The 15377-nt window shown below is 40.1% G+C and overlaps 1 protein-coding gene across 3 annotated transcripts in view; it reads left to right on the plus strand.

The window, feature by feature from the left end:
• FRMPD4 (FERM and PDZ domain containing 4) overlaps nucleotides 1-15377 on the plus strand; it is a 203852-nt gene that overhangs the window by 143364 nt on the left and 45111 nt on the right. For all 3 annotated transcript variants that reach the window (XM_081907517.1, XM_081907515.1, XM_081907516.1), the window contains exons 3-4: nucleotides 3491-3651; nucleotides 5209-5311. In XM_081907517.1, the coding sequence (XP_081763643.1) occupies nucleotides 3491-3651; nucleotides 5209-5311 (264 nt within the window). The remainder of the gene's footprint in view (nucleotides 1-3490; nucleotides 3652-5208; nucleotides 5312-15377) is intronic.

The following is a 15377-nucleotide window of genomic DNA, read 5'->3' on the forward strand; positions in this document are numbered from 1 at the left end:
TAGATTTTCTGTTGACAGCAGTCTATGAGCCAAACTGCACTAGACATTTCAGAGCTTGCCTGAGAAGAACCTCTCTTCAGAAGCTTTGGGGAGGGAGAATTCCCCATTATTCTCATTCATACCAGCCCCTCCCACAGCTGAGGCAGTTTGCATTTTAAAAAACCTGAACTTTTTCTACATGCAATGTCAAGTGTGATAATCGTCTCTTCTCTTGTCGCTAAAGCGACTAGTGAGTAAATTTGCCTGGGATCGCTGCAAAAATGTTAAGAGCATTCTGATTACATGCTACTGGTTTGGGAACTTTTGTTCAGAAGCATTTGAGTACTGTGTACTCTAGTCTTCTAATGTCTAGACCACACAAACACACATACCTGTATGCATGTATATCAGTTTTGCTGGGCTTACAGGTGTTTTTTCATGATAGATTAGACACATCAGTGCCTTATTCTTCATGATGAAGAAAAGCTCGAGAACATCACCTGAAGGCATATTGGAGTTCTGTTTGTAGACTGAGGTTCAATTTAAGCAGATGTGTTGCTGTCATTCCCCTTAGAATGAAACCTGTCACAGACACAACTAACAAGAATTGTTCATTCCACTTTAGTACAGAGCCCTTCAACCTCAATTAATTTACCATGTGTTTTCAGTTCTCCAGCCCACTTTACTCTACTTTATCTTGTAAACTGCATTTCATTAAGACTCTGCAACCGGGTTCACTGATGCATTTTTATGAGGTGAAAAAATAGCTCTCAGTCTCTTTCTTCTCAGGCCAATTTCTTTTCTAAAGCATAAGTTTGTTGACTAATAACGTAGGAAGATGGCATAAGCACATATCAGCAGTAATGTGAATAGAGAAAAATCCTCAAAGGCTTGTGTTCACACAATTTCAAATTTAGTAATACTCCACATGAAGGTATGTACTACATATGCAATGCATGATGTGATATGATCTGGACATGCCCATGTACACCTGTACAACTTAAGAGCGATTCCCTTGATGCCCTTTCAGAGTGATTACTAAGTGTGCTGACTCGGCGACATAATTGGCTGCGTCCAACATTTTCATTCTGTGAATAGAAACTTCAAGTTTAAATGGATTTTTTATCCCAACCTTCAAATTAAATTTGCCAGGGTGGCTTCCATACAAAAAAAATAGTGTGAGATGTAACGGAAGGTGTTCCCACTCACAGGAGGAGATTCCTACTTTCGTAAGGACCTCTTCACTCACTGAAGAGTTCTTCCGTCAGCCTTGGGCACCCTACAACAACTTCACTAGTATACACCAGAGAGAGATGAGTTACATTTATGTGGGGTTCAGAAGTATCTGGGAAATTGCAATATAGAAAAAAACAAATACCAAAGTCCCCAGTTATAAGTCATTATGCACCATTTCTCTGTTCAGGCTTGTAGATGTATTTCTGCTTTCTTGTGTTTAGGTCCAGATGTTCTACATTTTGTATGAGGAAGGCAAGGCAGCCTTTGGCATGTTTGTATATGATTGATTTGACCAAGATCAATTTTATGTAAAAGCTGTATGTGACTTTATTTTTAAAAAGTAAATGGACTTTATATAAAAACAAAAAAAAAGATCCTTTTCCCCACCCCTTTCTAATTACATTTCTACCATATGCTCATCCAGATGGCTTCTACTTATAGAACGCTATAAAATGACCTAACTTCAGAGGATTTAATCGCTGAAGAAGCTTATGAACAAATAGAATTGACACTTTGTCAGAAAAGGGGGGGGAATCAGAATTCCCCTCCCCTTGCTTTGATGCGAAGTTTCCCATTCACCTGATGTGGTTGTCATATAGCCTACATATTGAGTATATATATTGAGTAAAACACTGTAAGGATGAAAATGCAGGAACCAGGGCATGAGAGGCACCTGACAATGAAGCAGCCATTTTGAATGTAATCTAGTCTGGGCCTATTTGTTGCCTTGATGTAAGACTGTCTGACGACTCCATCTCTACACCACCTTGAGCTTCCTAGAGAAAGGGCAGGAAAGGAAGATTATAAATGCAGAATTGTGGAAAGGGGAAGTTGACTTTTAGAAATAAATATTTTTTTAGCTGATTGAGCAGACAAAGTATTCATACAAGAGTCCTCATGATAATTCACTTTGCTTTGCTTTACACCCTGTAGGCATTTTCCTTAAATGATCAGAAGATGTTAACTTCACAGTACTTATTTGACTGCCAAATACTAATGGTTTGTTGTGTGATGTTAGTTTGTAGGTAGAGAGATAAATACATAACAAACACATTATTCCAGTGTTTTTATTTGATTCCTCCTGGTTTTAATACTTTAACAGGAAGGTCTAAATTGACTTTGAAAAGAGATCTAAATACTATACAAATTTAACAATAGAAAATTTAAATCAGGGTAGGATATAGGGGTTTGGAGGGGGTTGTGGTAGTCTATGAGAAGTCCATCTATCGCTCTTTCCAGGTTTCCTGTCTGTCTGGCTGAATGTTTGTAATTTGTGTTGGGTGAGCTGGACAGATTGCTGACTTGGGCATGGTGCTGATCAACCCAACGTTTAGTCCCGGGGAATGTCAGTATTCATGCTGACACACTTTGGATTTGGTTTCGTTAGCCAGGCAAGAAGAGAGGGTGACCTGAAAGTGGGAGATTTTACAACTGTCTCCTTGTCATGGGCAGGTAACATTCTGTTGACATATAGGAATATTCCACACCTGGAAGTTGACTGATCCAGATGGCTTCCAGATAGCTCTGGGGAGTTTCCTGGCTGATGGGTGGAATGCCATTGATGTGACTGCTCCTGAACATCTTCTCACACATAGCCGGTGTCTATTATGAATGCTCTTTATAATACCTACATTTTATAATAGCCTATTTTCTAGAATCATTGCCAAATCACTTCCAAGCACCTTCTGATGGAGTTACCATCACCTATAGTCTGAATCAGTGTAAGGCAGCTTTCTAAGTTCACTGTATCACAGCTAAATTAACCCTACTCAGGATCTCAGCATCCTTCTTCTCCAACTTGTCTGAATTCAGTTTTCCCCTTCACTATTCACCTTCATCCATCCAACTGCCATCCACTCCACCGCAGCCTCCAAACCTTGGTTTAGGAGACAAAATTTGAATTCAATTTACCAGCGCTGTATCTGCTAGTCCCCCTGTGTGTTATTTACTAGGTAAGAAAGTGTCCATGCTGATGTACTGAAGTGTAACTTTACTACTGTTATTACTCTCTGGAACACTTTGACTGGACTTGCATGTATTGTGTAAACACCAAGAAGGCACAAGGTGAACCCAATTATGAGTGTTCTGCTGATATGTACTTAGGATGTTTTATGTAGATTTGAAGTTTTATTCCTCATTTCTTCAACATAAGATGATGAATTTTAAAGTAATATGACTTTGTCCTCAGTTTTTATCACCATGTCACTCTGTCACCTAGGTAAGCAACCTTTAACAGATAACAAACATATATATTTTATGTTTCTTTCCCCCTTAGTCACATAACGCAGTCTGCCCCTTTTGATGACCCACGATTAGACAGCTGCCAAATCACACCTCCAGCCCCTCGGAAAGTGGAAATGAGGCGAGATCCAGTGCTGGGATTTGGTTTTGTGGCTGGCAGTGAAAAGCCTGTGGTGGTGCGCTCTGTCACACCAGGTATGGTTCCTTCTATGTTTGAGTTATTCTAAAACTTATGACCTAGCAGAAGAATGGATCTGATTATTGTGTGTAACTGACTGCATTATGATTTCAACATTTCTGCTTTCTGCTGTGAATCCTTCTAATGTACAGCCATAATCAACATTAAAGCTTATATTGGTGAATAGGTTGGCTCTTTCCCTCATCTTAAATTAATTAGCAGGTGGCACATTACTATCAATCATTCCTCCACTGTGGCTGTCACTTAATAATGGAGAGCAGCATCTCACAGACCTGGCCTGCTTTACCTACTCAGTATCCCAGGATCTGGGATATCTTGGATGCTTCTTAAAGCACAAGGACCACACTTCTGGGAAGTGTGCAAGGGTAGATGGTTATTTGTGGTTAGGCAGAGCCTAACCAGGATCTACTTCGGTTCTTCCTCCCACCCTTAGAACCCCTAGGTCAACCTGCTAGAATCAAGTACAAATGCAATATGGACATACACTTGGAATTAAGAAAGAGCTCAGGAATTCCTGCTTTCAGGACCTGAACAAAGCTCATAATCCATTCCCATTTTTGCCTTGTTTCTTCATTTTAGCAGGCTAATTTGAAAAGTAAAAAAATACTAATGTTGCTGTTACTTGGAAGTCAGAAGTGTTTGATAAACTACTGCAAACCACCCAGTGATCTACCAGTAGACCCTGGTCTAGCTTCTGCCCATCCCTGCGTTATCCCTGCTTCATGTGCCAGGAGGGAATTTCAGAAGTCTGAAATAAGAAGCTGAAATTGATACTAAAACTACTATTGGTACAATTCTTTGATCTGTCAGCAAGTTTTGATTGTATATCTATACATCTCACGTGGACGGGCAGATATCATTACTTTCCCACTGATATTTGATATCTCCAGCGCAAAATGCTTGAAGGAGTGCCTCCTCCTATATCAGCTGAGCCACACCCAGAGATCTGTAGAGATGGTCCTTTTGGGTATCCCACTAGTGAGTGTAGCTCACTGTGTGGTGAAGTGGAATAGGACCTTCTCCTTAGTGGATCCCCAAATGTGGAATTCCCTCCCTGCAGTGCTGTGGCTGGTCCTTGTACTTCTAGATTTGCAGCATCTAGTTAAATACATGTCTGTTCACCCAAGCTTTTGGTGGAAATTTATCATTTTGATTGTTATCTTATTGTTATGATGTACTGCTGCTGAATCTATTGAAATGATGTTTTTCTAAAAAAACCATTTTCTCACTTGCTTGTTGGTGGTGTTACAGTTTTATGATAGAATCAACAGAACTGTATTGTGTCTGTTGTTGAGATTGGGTTCTGTTTTATATAATATTTTGTAAGCCACCCAGGGATCTGTTTTTCATGAAGGGCAATTTAAAAGCAAAGTGAATTAATATTTTTGAATGATTAAAACTAGCCTTCAACAAGGATGATCTGGACGTAGAAGGTACTTCACATCTCCATCATAGTAATATATAATGAATATCTACTATCTGCCTAACAGAGACGTTTTATTGGCACATTTGAAATGATGTATAATCTGTGCTTGAATGTCATATGTTTATAGGGGGTCCCTCTGAAGGAAAACTTATACCGGGAGATCAGATCATAATGATTAATGATGAGCCTGTCAACACTGCTCCAAGGGAGAGAGTCATCGACCTGGTCAGGTAGTTGTTTGTTTTTGTTTTATTTTGAGTAATAAACTACTCTAGCAAGCTGTGGTTTGATAAACACCATTTCACTTTTGCATTCAGTATTAGTAGTATTAATAGGTAGGTAATAATTTTATTGGTTTAGCTATAAGCCACAAGACAGAAAGCCAACCCTACCCTCAAACCTGAGGTACAAATTCAGCTTTTATACTGCTTTCAAAAGCCATGTGTTCCCTCAAATAATCCCAAGAACTGTAGTTTCTTATGGGTGCTAAAAGTTGTTCAGAGACCCATATTCCCTTCATAGAGCTGTATTTCCCAGATGGGTGGATTATTAAACCACTCTGGGAACTGTAACTCTGTGTGGGGAAGAAGCTTTCAAATATTGTATATGGCTGTTTGTGGTACATTCATTGTTCCTATTCTACATATATTGGAATTAGGTTGCCCAAGTGTTGGTGATGTTAGGAAAAGATGAAAAACTGTAGTCTGTGAAAAGAAAATATGTTTAAAAGCTATCTATGGCTTTTAAAAGGTGTTTTCTTTTCTTTTTACTCCCCAAGGCCACCTGTGACAAGCAGGGATTTTATACAGGTTAACAGTCTGACTATGGCAGACACAAAAGCTGTCGACTTGAACAAATTACTAGTGAAACAGCTTGGCAGGTGACAAGTATGAAATTAATAGCTAGTTATATGTACTTGTGTATTAGACTCATCTTGACAATGTAGCCGGTTTTAGATTGAATAAGAAAAAGACTAAAATAATGGCTAAAATATGGAGCAAAATACAATAGAAATAATGCAACAACAGACAGAGATAGAGGTGGTGAAGAAAGTAAAATACTTGGGAATATGGTTAACTCCTAAAAATATTGACCTGTTCCAGAACAATTATGTACAAGTTTGGAAGGTAATAAGGAATGACCTGGAGGTGTGGGTTAGAATGTAACTGTCTTTTGGGGGCAGAATTTCTACGATAAAGATGAGCGTGCTTCCAAAGATGTTATTTCTATTCCAGGCTATCCCCATTATTAAGGGGATAGGGATCTTTAAGGACTGGCAAAGAGTGATTTCAAGATATATATGGCAGGGCAAGAAGCCAAGAATAAAATTTAAATTATTAACAGATGTAAAAGAAAGAGGAGGCTTCGCCCTGCCAGATATGAAATTATACTATGAAACAGCATGTTTATGTTGGTTAAAGGGATGGATTAAACTAGAAAATATGGAATTGCTAGGCCTTGAAGGTTTTGACAACAGATTTGGTTGGCATGCTTACCTATGGTGTGATAAGAAGAAAGTACATAAAGGTTTTGTAAACCACATTTTCAGGAGTTCGCTAATAGAAGTATGGGACAGGTATAAGAGTCTTTTGGAACCAAGAGTTCCACATTGGTTATCCCCGTTGGAGGTTATGTGTGTAAAGAAAATTAATATGAGAGGTAAATGGGCTACATCTGGGGAAATGGTGATTAAAGAAGGAGGGAAATGGAAATTAAAACCATATGAACAAGTTAAAGATTATGTGTATGATTGGTTGCATTATTTTCGGGTAAACGAAATGTTTAAAAAAGATATAAAGGAAAGTGGTTATGTAGAAAAAGATTCCAAGTTCCAAATAGATATAATAAATAATGAATATAAAACTTTGTAAAAAATGTATAAGATATTGTTGGAATGGTACACGAAAGACGAAGAGGTTAAATCGGTAATGATACAATGGGCCAAAGACTTTGGTTATAATATTCAATTTCAGGATTGGGAAAAACTGTGGAAAGAAAATTTAAAATATACTGCATACACAGCGTTGAAAGAAAATGTTATGAAAATGTTTTATAGATGGTACATTACACCGGTAAAACTTGCAAAAATGTATAAAACATGTAATAAGTGCTGGAAATGTAAAGAAAAGGAGGGAATGTTTTACCATATGTGGTGGGAATGTAAGAAAGTGAGGAGCTTTTGGGAAATGATATATAATGAATTGAAAAAGATGCTAAAATACACTTTTGTTAAAAAAGCAGAAGCTTTTCTCTTAGGGATTACAGGAAATGAAATAAGAAGAAAAGACTGTAAACTTTCCCAGTGTGCAGTTACAGCTGCAAGAATTTTATTGGCCCAGAAATGGAAGCAAGAGGAAGTACCGACGATACAAGAATGGAGATTGAAATTAACGGACTATGCAGCACTGGATAGACTGACTGGGAAAATAAGATATGTTCGAAACCAAAAGTTCATCGAAGATTGGGGAAAGTTTGTAGATTATCTGAAAAACGTATGTGATGTGCAAACAACGCTAGTGGGGTTTCAAGAAGCACTGTAAAAGTATGAGATGTATTGTCAATAAGAAATAGAAAGGGGAGAGAAGACAAATGGCAATACAATGAAGGGAATGCGTAATTGAAGAGTAAATATGGATGATTACCAGAGAAGCGGGAGGAAGTCAAAAAGTTTAAATTGTTAAAATAAGGAGAAAAATGTATAATTGTGTTGGAAAATAATAAAAATGATATGGGGAAAAAATAGAATCATCTTGACAAAGACAGAAGGATTATAAGAAAGAGAGCCATGGAAACTGGGAACCTACTGAAGCCAGCTTCAAGGAATATGAGATTATGAAGGAAGAACAAGGAGTTTTGCTGTGAGCAGAACCCCCCTCGGAATTTCTACTTTGCCCTGTTGTGACTTCCATGATTTTCTAAGCCTCCATAAGAACTGGAGACATTCGGTTTTTAAATGAAAGCAGAGAATCTCAGGAGTCTGTACTCCATCCTAGGCATCAGATTCTTTTTTTGCTTCAGAGCAATGGTGTATGCAATCCTGGACTATATGCAGTTTCCTGCAGGCGAATTCAGGCAGTTGATTGTAGGTCTTTTAAGCAAACCTCTGTCATTCTAGAATCCTAGATGAGCCATGCATTTTGCAGGGCTAATTCTGTGTGTAACCCCTTTGATACCAATTTAGTCAGGCAATTGTAAACGGATCCTGTAAGTGGTACTGAATTCTTGGAGGAATACTGCGATGGTGATGTCCTTACTGTAGAATGCTACCCTTTCTTTCCTGTGTCTGCCTGCCGCTGGGACTTTTGACAGCAGTTGTCTTCCCTTTAATGAGTTTCAGTGAGCTGTATTACAGTTACATAATACTTCATTCCACATAAAGAGCTTACTATCGTCTCAATGGGGACATCTGGAATGATTAGGAAAAGTACAGTACAATCACCACATCATGGCAAAAAGTAATCCATGGTGACAATGTGATGAGGCATCCCTTCTGTGAGGCAACATAGCCCAAGATTATAAATTATTTGGGTACTTTTATGTATTCAGAAATTGGACTTCCCTCTCTCTAAAAAATAAACTTGAAAGATACATGAATCCAAGGGGTATGATTTTTCTGCACAAAATAATGAAAGTTAACAAAATGAAACTATGGCCGGGTTGGCAAGTAATACTAAACCAAACTATGGCTTAATATGAATGAGCAAACATGTTGGTGCACATTTAGAAAACCAGGGCTGCTGCACTCCTCCCCTGCTGCTGCTTTGCTATTGGAAGCTAAGCCATGGTTTGGCTTAATGTTACATGCAAACCTGGGCTCATGGTTTGTCTTTCCCTAAACAAACCATGAGTTTTAACCAGGGTTTGGGGTAGACACACCACAGGGCCCAGGTTTGTATGTATCACTAAGTGAAACCATAGCTTAGCTTCTGGCAGTGTAGCAGTAAGCAAAACCAGGGAAATGCAAAGTGTTTGCAATTTTCTAAACGTTTGGCATACCGAGCCAATAACATAATAGCTCTCCTCTAATGCATCATCTTATATATATCCACTCTACATATAATTGGCTATTTGCTGGCTATTACATGATTACATTATTTACTGCTTAGCAGGTTAAAAAAAATCATAGAAAAGCGGCATGTCACTGAAGCATCTGGTCAGGAACTCTTGTCCTTAGGTGTCTACAGGCAAGTAGTTTTTGGACACAAAAGATTTACAAATGTGATCCTCCAGCTGTAGTCCAAATGTGTATCTGAAGTGATATTTTTGAATGTGTGCATTTTGACTCCTGCCTTGCGGTAGGAATTTTGACTGAGAGTCTATCACGGTTCATGTTGATCAGCCTTCTTGTAGGAAAACTCTCTCTGGAAGAACGTGAAGTTAAAGGTCTAGAGACTACCAAGTAGATTCATTAAAAAATAATGAACTGTGGTTCATCCACATTTCTCATTTTACTGGGCTCCTGCTATGCTGACCATGCTTAATTAGAGTGTTCGTCGCCTTTTGAAGCCCAGTTGCTCAGATAGTGTTATAGTATAGTTTGCATCGGTAAGCTCTCATTATTCCTTGGCACACTGAACTGCCCTTCTTCTTGCGTTTTGCTCTGCTGTTTCTTTTCCCGCAGGTGAATGACCCCCACCCCATGGACAAAAAATAAGAAAACGTCTTGCTTATATCAGTATCTGTAAACCAGACTTGTGCTTTACAAGAGGGGCAGAGGTGCTTCTTTTACAAGCAAAGAAACAGGGAATAAGTTGCTTCTAAAAGCCAAGCTCAGTTCTTACTATGTTATTAAACTGCAGGAGGAGAGTGGGTAACGTGCATGCCAAGCAGCTGAGGTCTATTTAAAGAACCTGCTGTGTTGCTACGTAGCAGCAGCTGCTACTGATTTTATTATGCTGGTGGTGCCTGTTCTGGTGTCTTAAAGTTAATCACAGTATAGTTTGGAATTAGAGTGATTTTAAATATGTATGTATGTATGTATCAACACACACCATAGCAGACTTCTGCATTCCCCCCAGAAAAAATGCTCCATTTATTCCATGTCGAGCATGCTGCAAAGTGTACAATACAAATAATGACTGAAGGGAATTTTATGCCTTTAATCGCCAAGAGTGAGGTATGATTTTCAGTTTGCACACACCCTCATCTCCAAGCAATGCGAGGCTTCAGGGGTTTGAGCACTTACCCAGGTTTGGTTTCTTTGGAATGAAGGTCAGTGGCAACTGTGGTGTCTGTAGGATATATGGCTTCATTTACACAGATATACAGCTTGAACTAGGATTGCCACCTTCGTTCTGGCAAGATAAAGGACAAGGCAGTTGGGTTTTTGTTTTTGTTTTCAATCTGGTACTAAAGTGACTTCAAAGCAATCCGTTAGAGTCTATTGCAGCCTAACAGGATGGCCCCTCTGGAATTTGTCGTGCGCACACATACACATGAATTGGTAAATCTGTCTGTGCTTGGCTACCCAGAGCTTAAATACACGACCTTTCCTGCACCCTTGCAAACATGTGCATTTGGAGAGGATCCCTAACTTGGGAGGGGGGGGGAGAGAGAGAAAGGACCCAAAATATAGGACAAAACTGTATCAATACAGATGCAGCATTTTACATTGAAATACGGGACAATCCTGTATTGTACAGGACAGGTGGCAGCCCTTGAGCATTAGATGGAAGGGCTCACTGCAATAACACTCCAACAGATCTTGCCTCCCCAGAAGGCTTCCAGGTGGGTTTGCAAAGCCATAGCTATCATTTTAGCACAGAGATAAAATCAAGCCTCTCTGTTTCCACCTTCCAGCCCCAGACAACCTCATCTAGAGACTAGCCCTGGCTATTGTTCTTCTGCCTCTAGGTTGATTTAACACTTGACCAGGTGAGAAAGGGGAAGGCCCACCCATTTATCTCTCTGGCAACATGGCCTGCTCTTCATTCATGTAAATAGAGTGTGCTTACAGGTCCACCTATGGCATATTAGCCTGGCAAACAAGCTGCTCTGACTAGTTCAGCAGTTCCTTCTACGACAAACTCCCCTCTTGTAGATAGGAAACCACAGGCTTGGTTGAGACCTGCAGCCAGCATTGAAACCAGCTGCCAAATCCTATAACGTAATATACGCAAAGAAATTGTGACCACTTATCCTTTCTGTCCTTTGTGAATGTTTTTCCTTGCACAAATATCCTGAGCAAACAGTGCTTGACTATGTGCTCCTGCTGCTGTATTCCAGGGACAGCTGAGGCTACTACTCAGTATCCTGCACTCATTAGGTGTAAAAGGGTAAAGATACCCCTGACCGTTAGGTGTAGCATCCACCTAATGGCCAAGGGGACTTGATTGACAGACCTGTTGGAGGTGATGGAATGAAGTTAGAGATCCACAAATTTGTGATGCTAGGGGACTTAAAGCTAAATCTGCCTTATCTGGCTTAAGCTTCAGATTTTATGGCTATTATGGGCATATTAGCAGTTTGAGGGGTGGAGCTAGGTCCAAAATAATGGCTCAAGAATGATGCCAGGTGCTAGTTGGATGAGCTGTATATTCAAGTACAGGCCTATAGCTGAGTTACTACAGGAGCCTGTCAGATCTTGTAGAGCCTGTCAGATCTACAAAAATAATCCAGTAATCTACTTGTAGATTCCAATCTAACCTCTGTCTACCCTGTATAGTACAGGCAGACAGGTGGCTGATATTCCAAAGGCAGCATTGCAGTGGAAGGGAAGCAGCTACTCTGATTTTTTCCTGAGGAGGCAGCAATTATATAAGACTAGCTGGTCCCCTATTGGCTCCTGGGTCCACATGGCCTGGGCTGATAGGCTGCAGTACATCTTTCTGGCCATTATCTGGATAGTACTTTATAGCAGCAAAATGAGTCCAAACGTTCCTCTTACCTGAGAGCTGCCCATTGGCACAGGGAGTAAAACATTTGACTCTCACTGACAGAGTTCCTGGTTCAAGCCTGTTGGTTCCCTAGGAAAGGTAGTGTTCTTAATGTTTTATAGACCAATCATTGGATGAGTACTTTTTGCTGGGAGAAACTGAAATGGTCTCTCTGAGACTAATTTACTGTTTTAAGAAAGTTTTCAATTTTTCCCAGTTTGCCGCAACATATTCTAATTGCTAATGTGGCACAGTTGAGAACATTTTGATTTCTCATTTGAATCTCTGTGCTGTCGGTTTTATTTCATACATGAGAAAAGTGAGTAACACTCCTCTAAAACAAATTGTCACATTGTTTAGCATATATCCCTATGGTTCTCTGTGTTGTTTTCCCAAACAATTAAAGAACCTGGAGTCTGCATTCGAATCATAAACATGGATTTATTTGACACTAATGGTGCTTGTTGCTGAACACATGAGGTTTCACAGGATGCTGAAAGACTATTATTTCCTTTGACTGCATAGAATTGTGTGAAAGCTCTTAGGTACCTAAAGATAGTAGATACCGTGGTATTTGTGCAGTTCTTTGATATAGCTTGTAAGTTTATAATAAGCAAAGGAACAAATCTGATCTGGGCAATCAATTGACATAAATTCCATACTTTTTAGAGTATTAGTGAAACTTTTGAAAATAGTGACTAAAAGATTTCATAGAATCATTGAATAAGGGTCATGTCGTCCACCTCCTGGCAATGCAGGAATCTCAAGTAGATCATGCATGACAGATGGCTATCCAACTTCTTCTTAAAAGCCTCCAAGGAAAGAGAGCCCACTACCTTTATGGGAGTCTGTTCTTTGGTGAACAGCTCTTACTGTAAGAAAGTTCTTCCTGATGTTTAGGCAGAATCATCTTTCTTATAACTTGAATCCATTGTTTCAGGTCCTAGCCTCTGGAGCTGGAGAAAACAAGCTAGCGCCATCCTCCATGTAACATCCCTTTAGATTTTTGAAGATGGCTATGGTATCTCTTCTCAGTCTCATCTTTAGAAGCTAAATATACCTAGTTTGCTCAACTTTTCTTCTTCCAGACCCTTTGGCATCTTGGTCACCTTCCTCTGCACACATTCCAGCTTGTCAATATCCTTCTTACGTTGTGGTGCCAAGAACTGGACACAGTACTCCAAGTGTGGTCTGACCAAGGCAGAATACAGTGGTACCTCGGGTTAAGTACTTAATTCGTTCTGGGGGTCCGTTCTTAACCTGAAACTGTTCTTAACCTGAAGCACCACTTTAGCTAATGGGGCCTCCTGCTGCTGCCGCACCGCCAGAGCCGATTTCTGTTCTTATCCTGAAGCAAAGTTATTAAACTGAAACACTATTTCTGGGTTAGCAGAGTGTGTAACCTGAAGCACATGTAACCTGAAGTGTATGTAACCCGAGGTACCACTGTACAGCAGGACTATTACTTCCCTTAATTGGGACACTATACTTCTGTTGATGCAACCTAGAATAGCTGTTGATTCATGTTAATGCATTTGAATGTAGTAGTACGTATGTCAGTACTTAGTATAAAAGGGGCTGTGGGTGGCACTGTGGTCTAAACCACTGAGCCTCTTGGGCTTGCCGGTCAGAAGGTTGGCAGTTCAAATCTGCAGGATGGGGTGAGCACCCATTGCTGTGTTCCAGCTTCTGCCAACATAGCAGTTCCAAAGCACACAAAAGTGCAAGTAGATAAATAGATAAGTAGATAAATAGATATCGCTGCAGAGGGAAGGTAAATGGTGTTTCCGTGCGCTCTGCCTTCCATCATGGTGTCCCATTGCGCTAGAAGCAGTTTAATCATGCTGGCCACATGACCTGGAAAGTTGTCTGTGGACAAACGCCGGCTCCCTTGGCCTGAAGCAAGATGAACGCCACACCCCATAGTCACCTTTGACTGGACTTAACCATCCAGGGTTCTTTAACTTTACTAAGTACCGTATACAGGAAAGTTCAGCCTCAGCAAGCTGCAGAGAATTCTAAAGGCCTGGGAGGAGGGGGAAGCTATTATTTCTTTAACTAGCCTTGATTTTGAAAATTATTCTCAAATGTGGGAAATAGCCAAAAAAAGAGAGGTTTCATTAAAAAAGAGGAAAAATTCAGTAATCTAAAGTTAATACATATTTTGCCAAAAGAGCCAGTTTTTAATTAATACAGAAAAAAGGAAATAGGTTAATTAGTGCAAAAGAGAGGAAAGAGGAGAGCTGTGCACCATTTGGCTCAAGGCAAACAGCATGTGTCCCCTGCATTTGTCAGACACTCACAGAAATTGCTGGATTTAACCGTGGAAGAATATGCAGAACTTAGAAAGGAGACAGACGGTAGCCGTTTCAGAGGCTTGAAGGTGATCTGAAAGAGGCAATGTTGCCTGTGGTGTGTGCACTTACCTCGCTGTCATGTATGGTCAAATGGCCTTTGAAGGGTTTTTTAATGCATCAAACAAAACTCGTAAAACCTGCCACAAGCCAGCCAATCTTAACATCAGGATATTCTCAGATCGAAACTAGAAGGGATGCCATCTGCACAATTAGCAATTGCATAAATGGCTCTTACAAAGTCAGTTGGAGGCAGAGTGGGCCTGATCCAGATTAGGACCGTAGGTAGGGGAAGTTTTACCCATTTCCTCTAACTGCTGTGGTTCCGATTTATTTTCAGAGACATTTACATTGGGGGGGAGAAAAGGTAGAAGTTCCCATAGAGTTTGTCTCTCAGAAAGCTACAGCTTTCCAAAGTTCTGATAAAATATTGTGCTAAATGCAATTCCTTCATTGTTTAGGGTGGTGTGTAGCCACAGATAAAATGTTTTATTTTAGTCTACCTAGACATCTGTATTACTGGAATAATATTGTTGAGCATCACCCCAATCTCAGAGCAGTGCAAGATTCCAGGCACTTACCCATGGAATGAGGTTCCATAGAGTCTGTGATGTCTGTATGGTTTATTTATGCATTTCTACAGCCTGAGCCTATGATGGAGGGGTTCATAGCTTTAGCACCCCAAGAGGGCTTTGCTTTGCCCACAGCCACAGCCTTGGATGCAAATAGAAATAAAAAATGCTCTGTTTCTATCTCCCCAGCTTGCTCCTTTGCATCCAGCTCACATCACTCCAATTCTCAGCTCTCAACTTTGTCTTTCTAACTACCCATGAGCTGGGAGAGAGGGGAACCCCACCCATTTGCTGTCTTGCACAAATCCACTTCCTTTGTTCCCCTTAATGGCCCATCATTCAGATGATCACCTCACCAGAATGCTAGCCTGGCTATTCCAAGAATTAGAAAGGGGGGGGGCTTGTTGGTGTGATGTGAATTAAGAGTTAAATAACATAGTGCTTGTTCTCATATGTTGAACTAACACATCCTCCACTTCTGGATGTGACCTTAGT

Source organism: Podarcis melisellensis (assembly GCF_964234715.1).
Source record: "Podarcis melisellensis genome assembly, chromosome: 4".
NCBI classification, from domain to species: Eukaryota; Metazoa; Chordata; class Lepidosauria; order Squamata; family Lacertidae; genus Podarcis; species Podarcis melisellensis.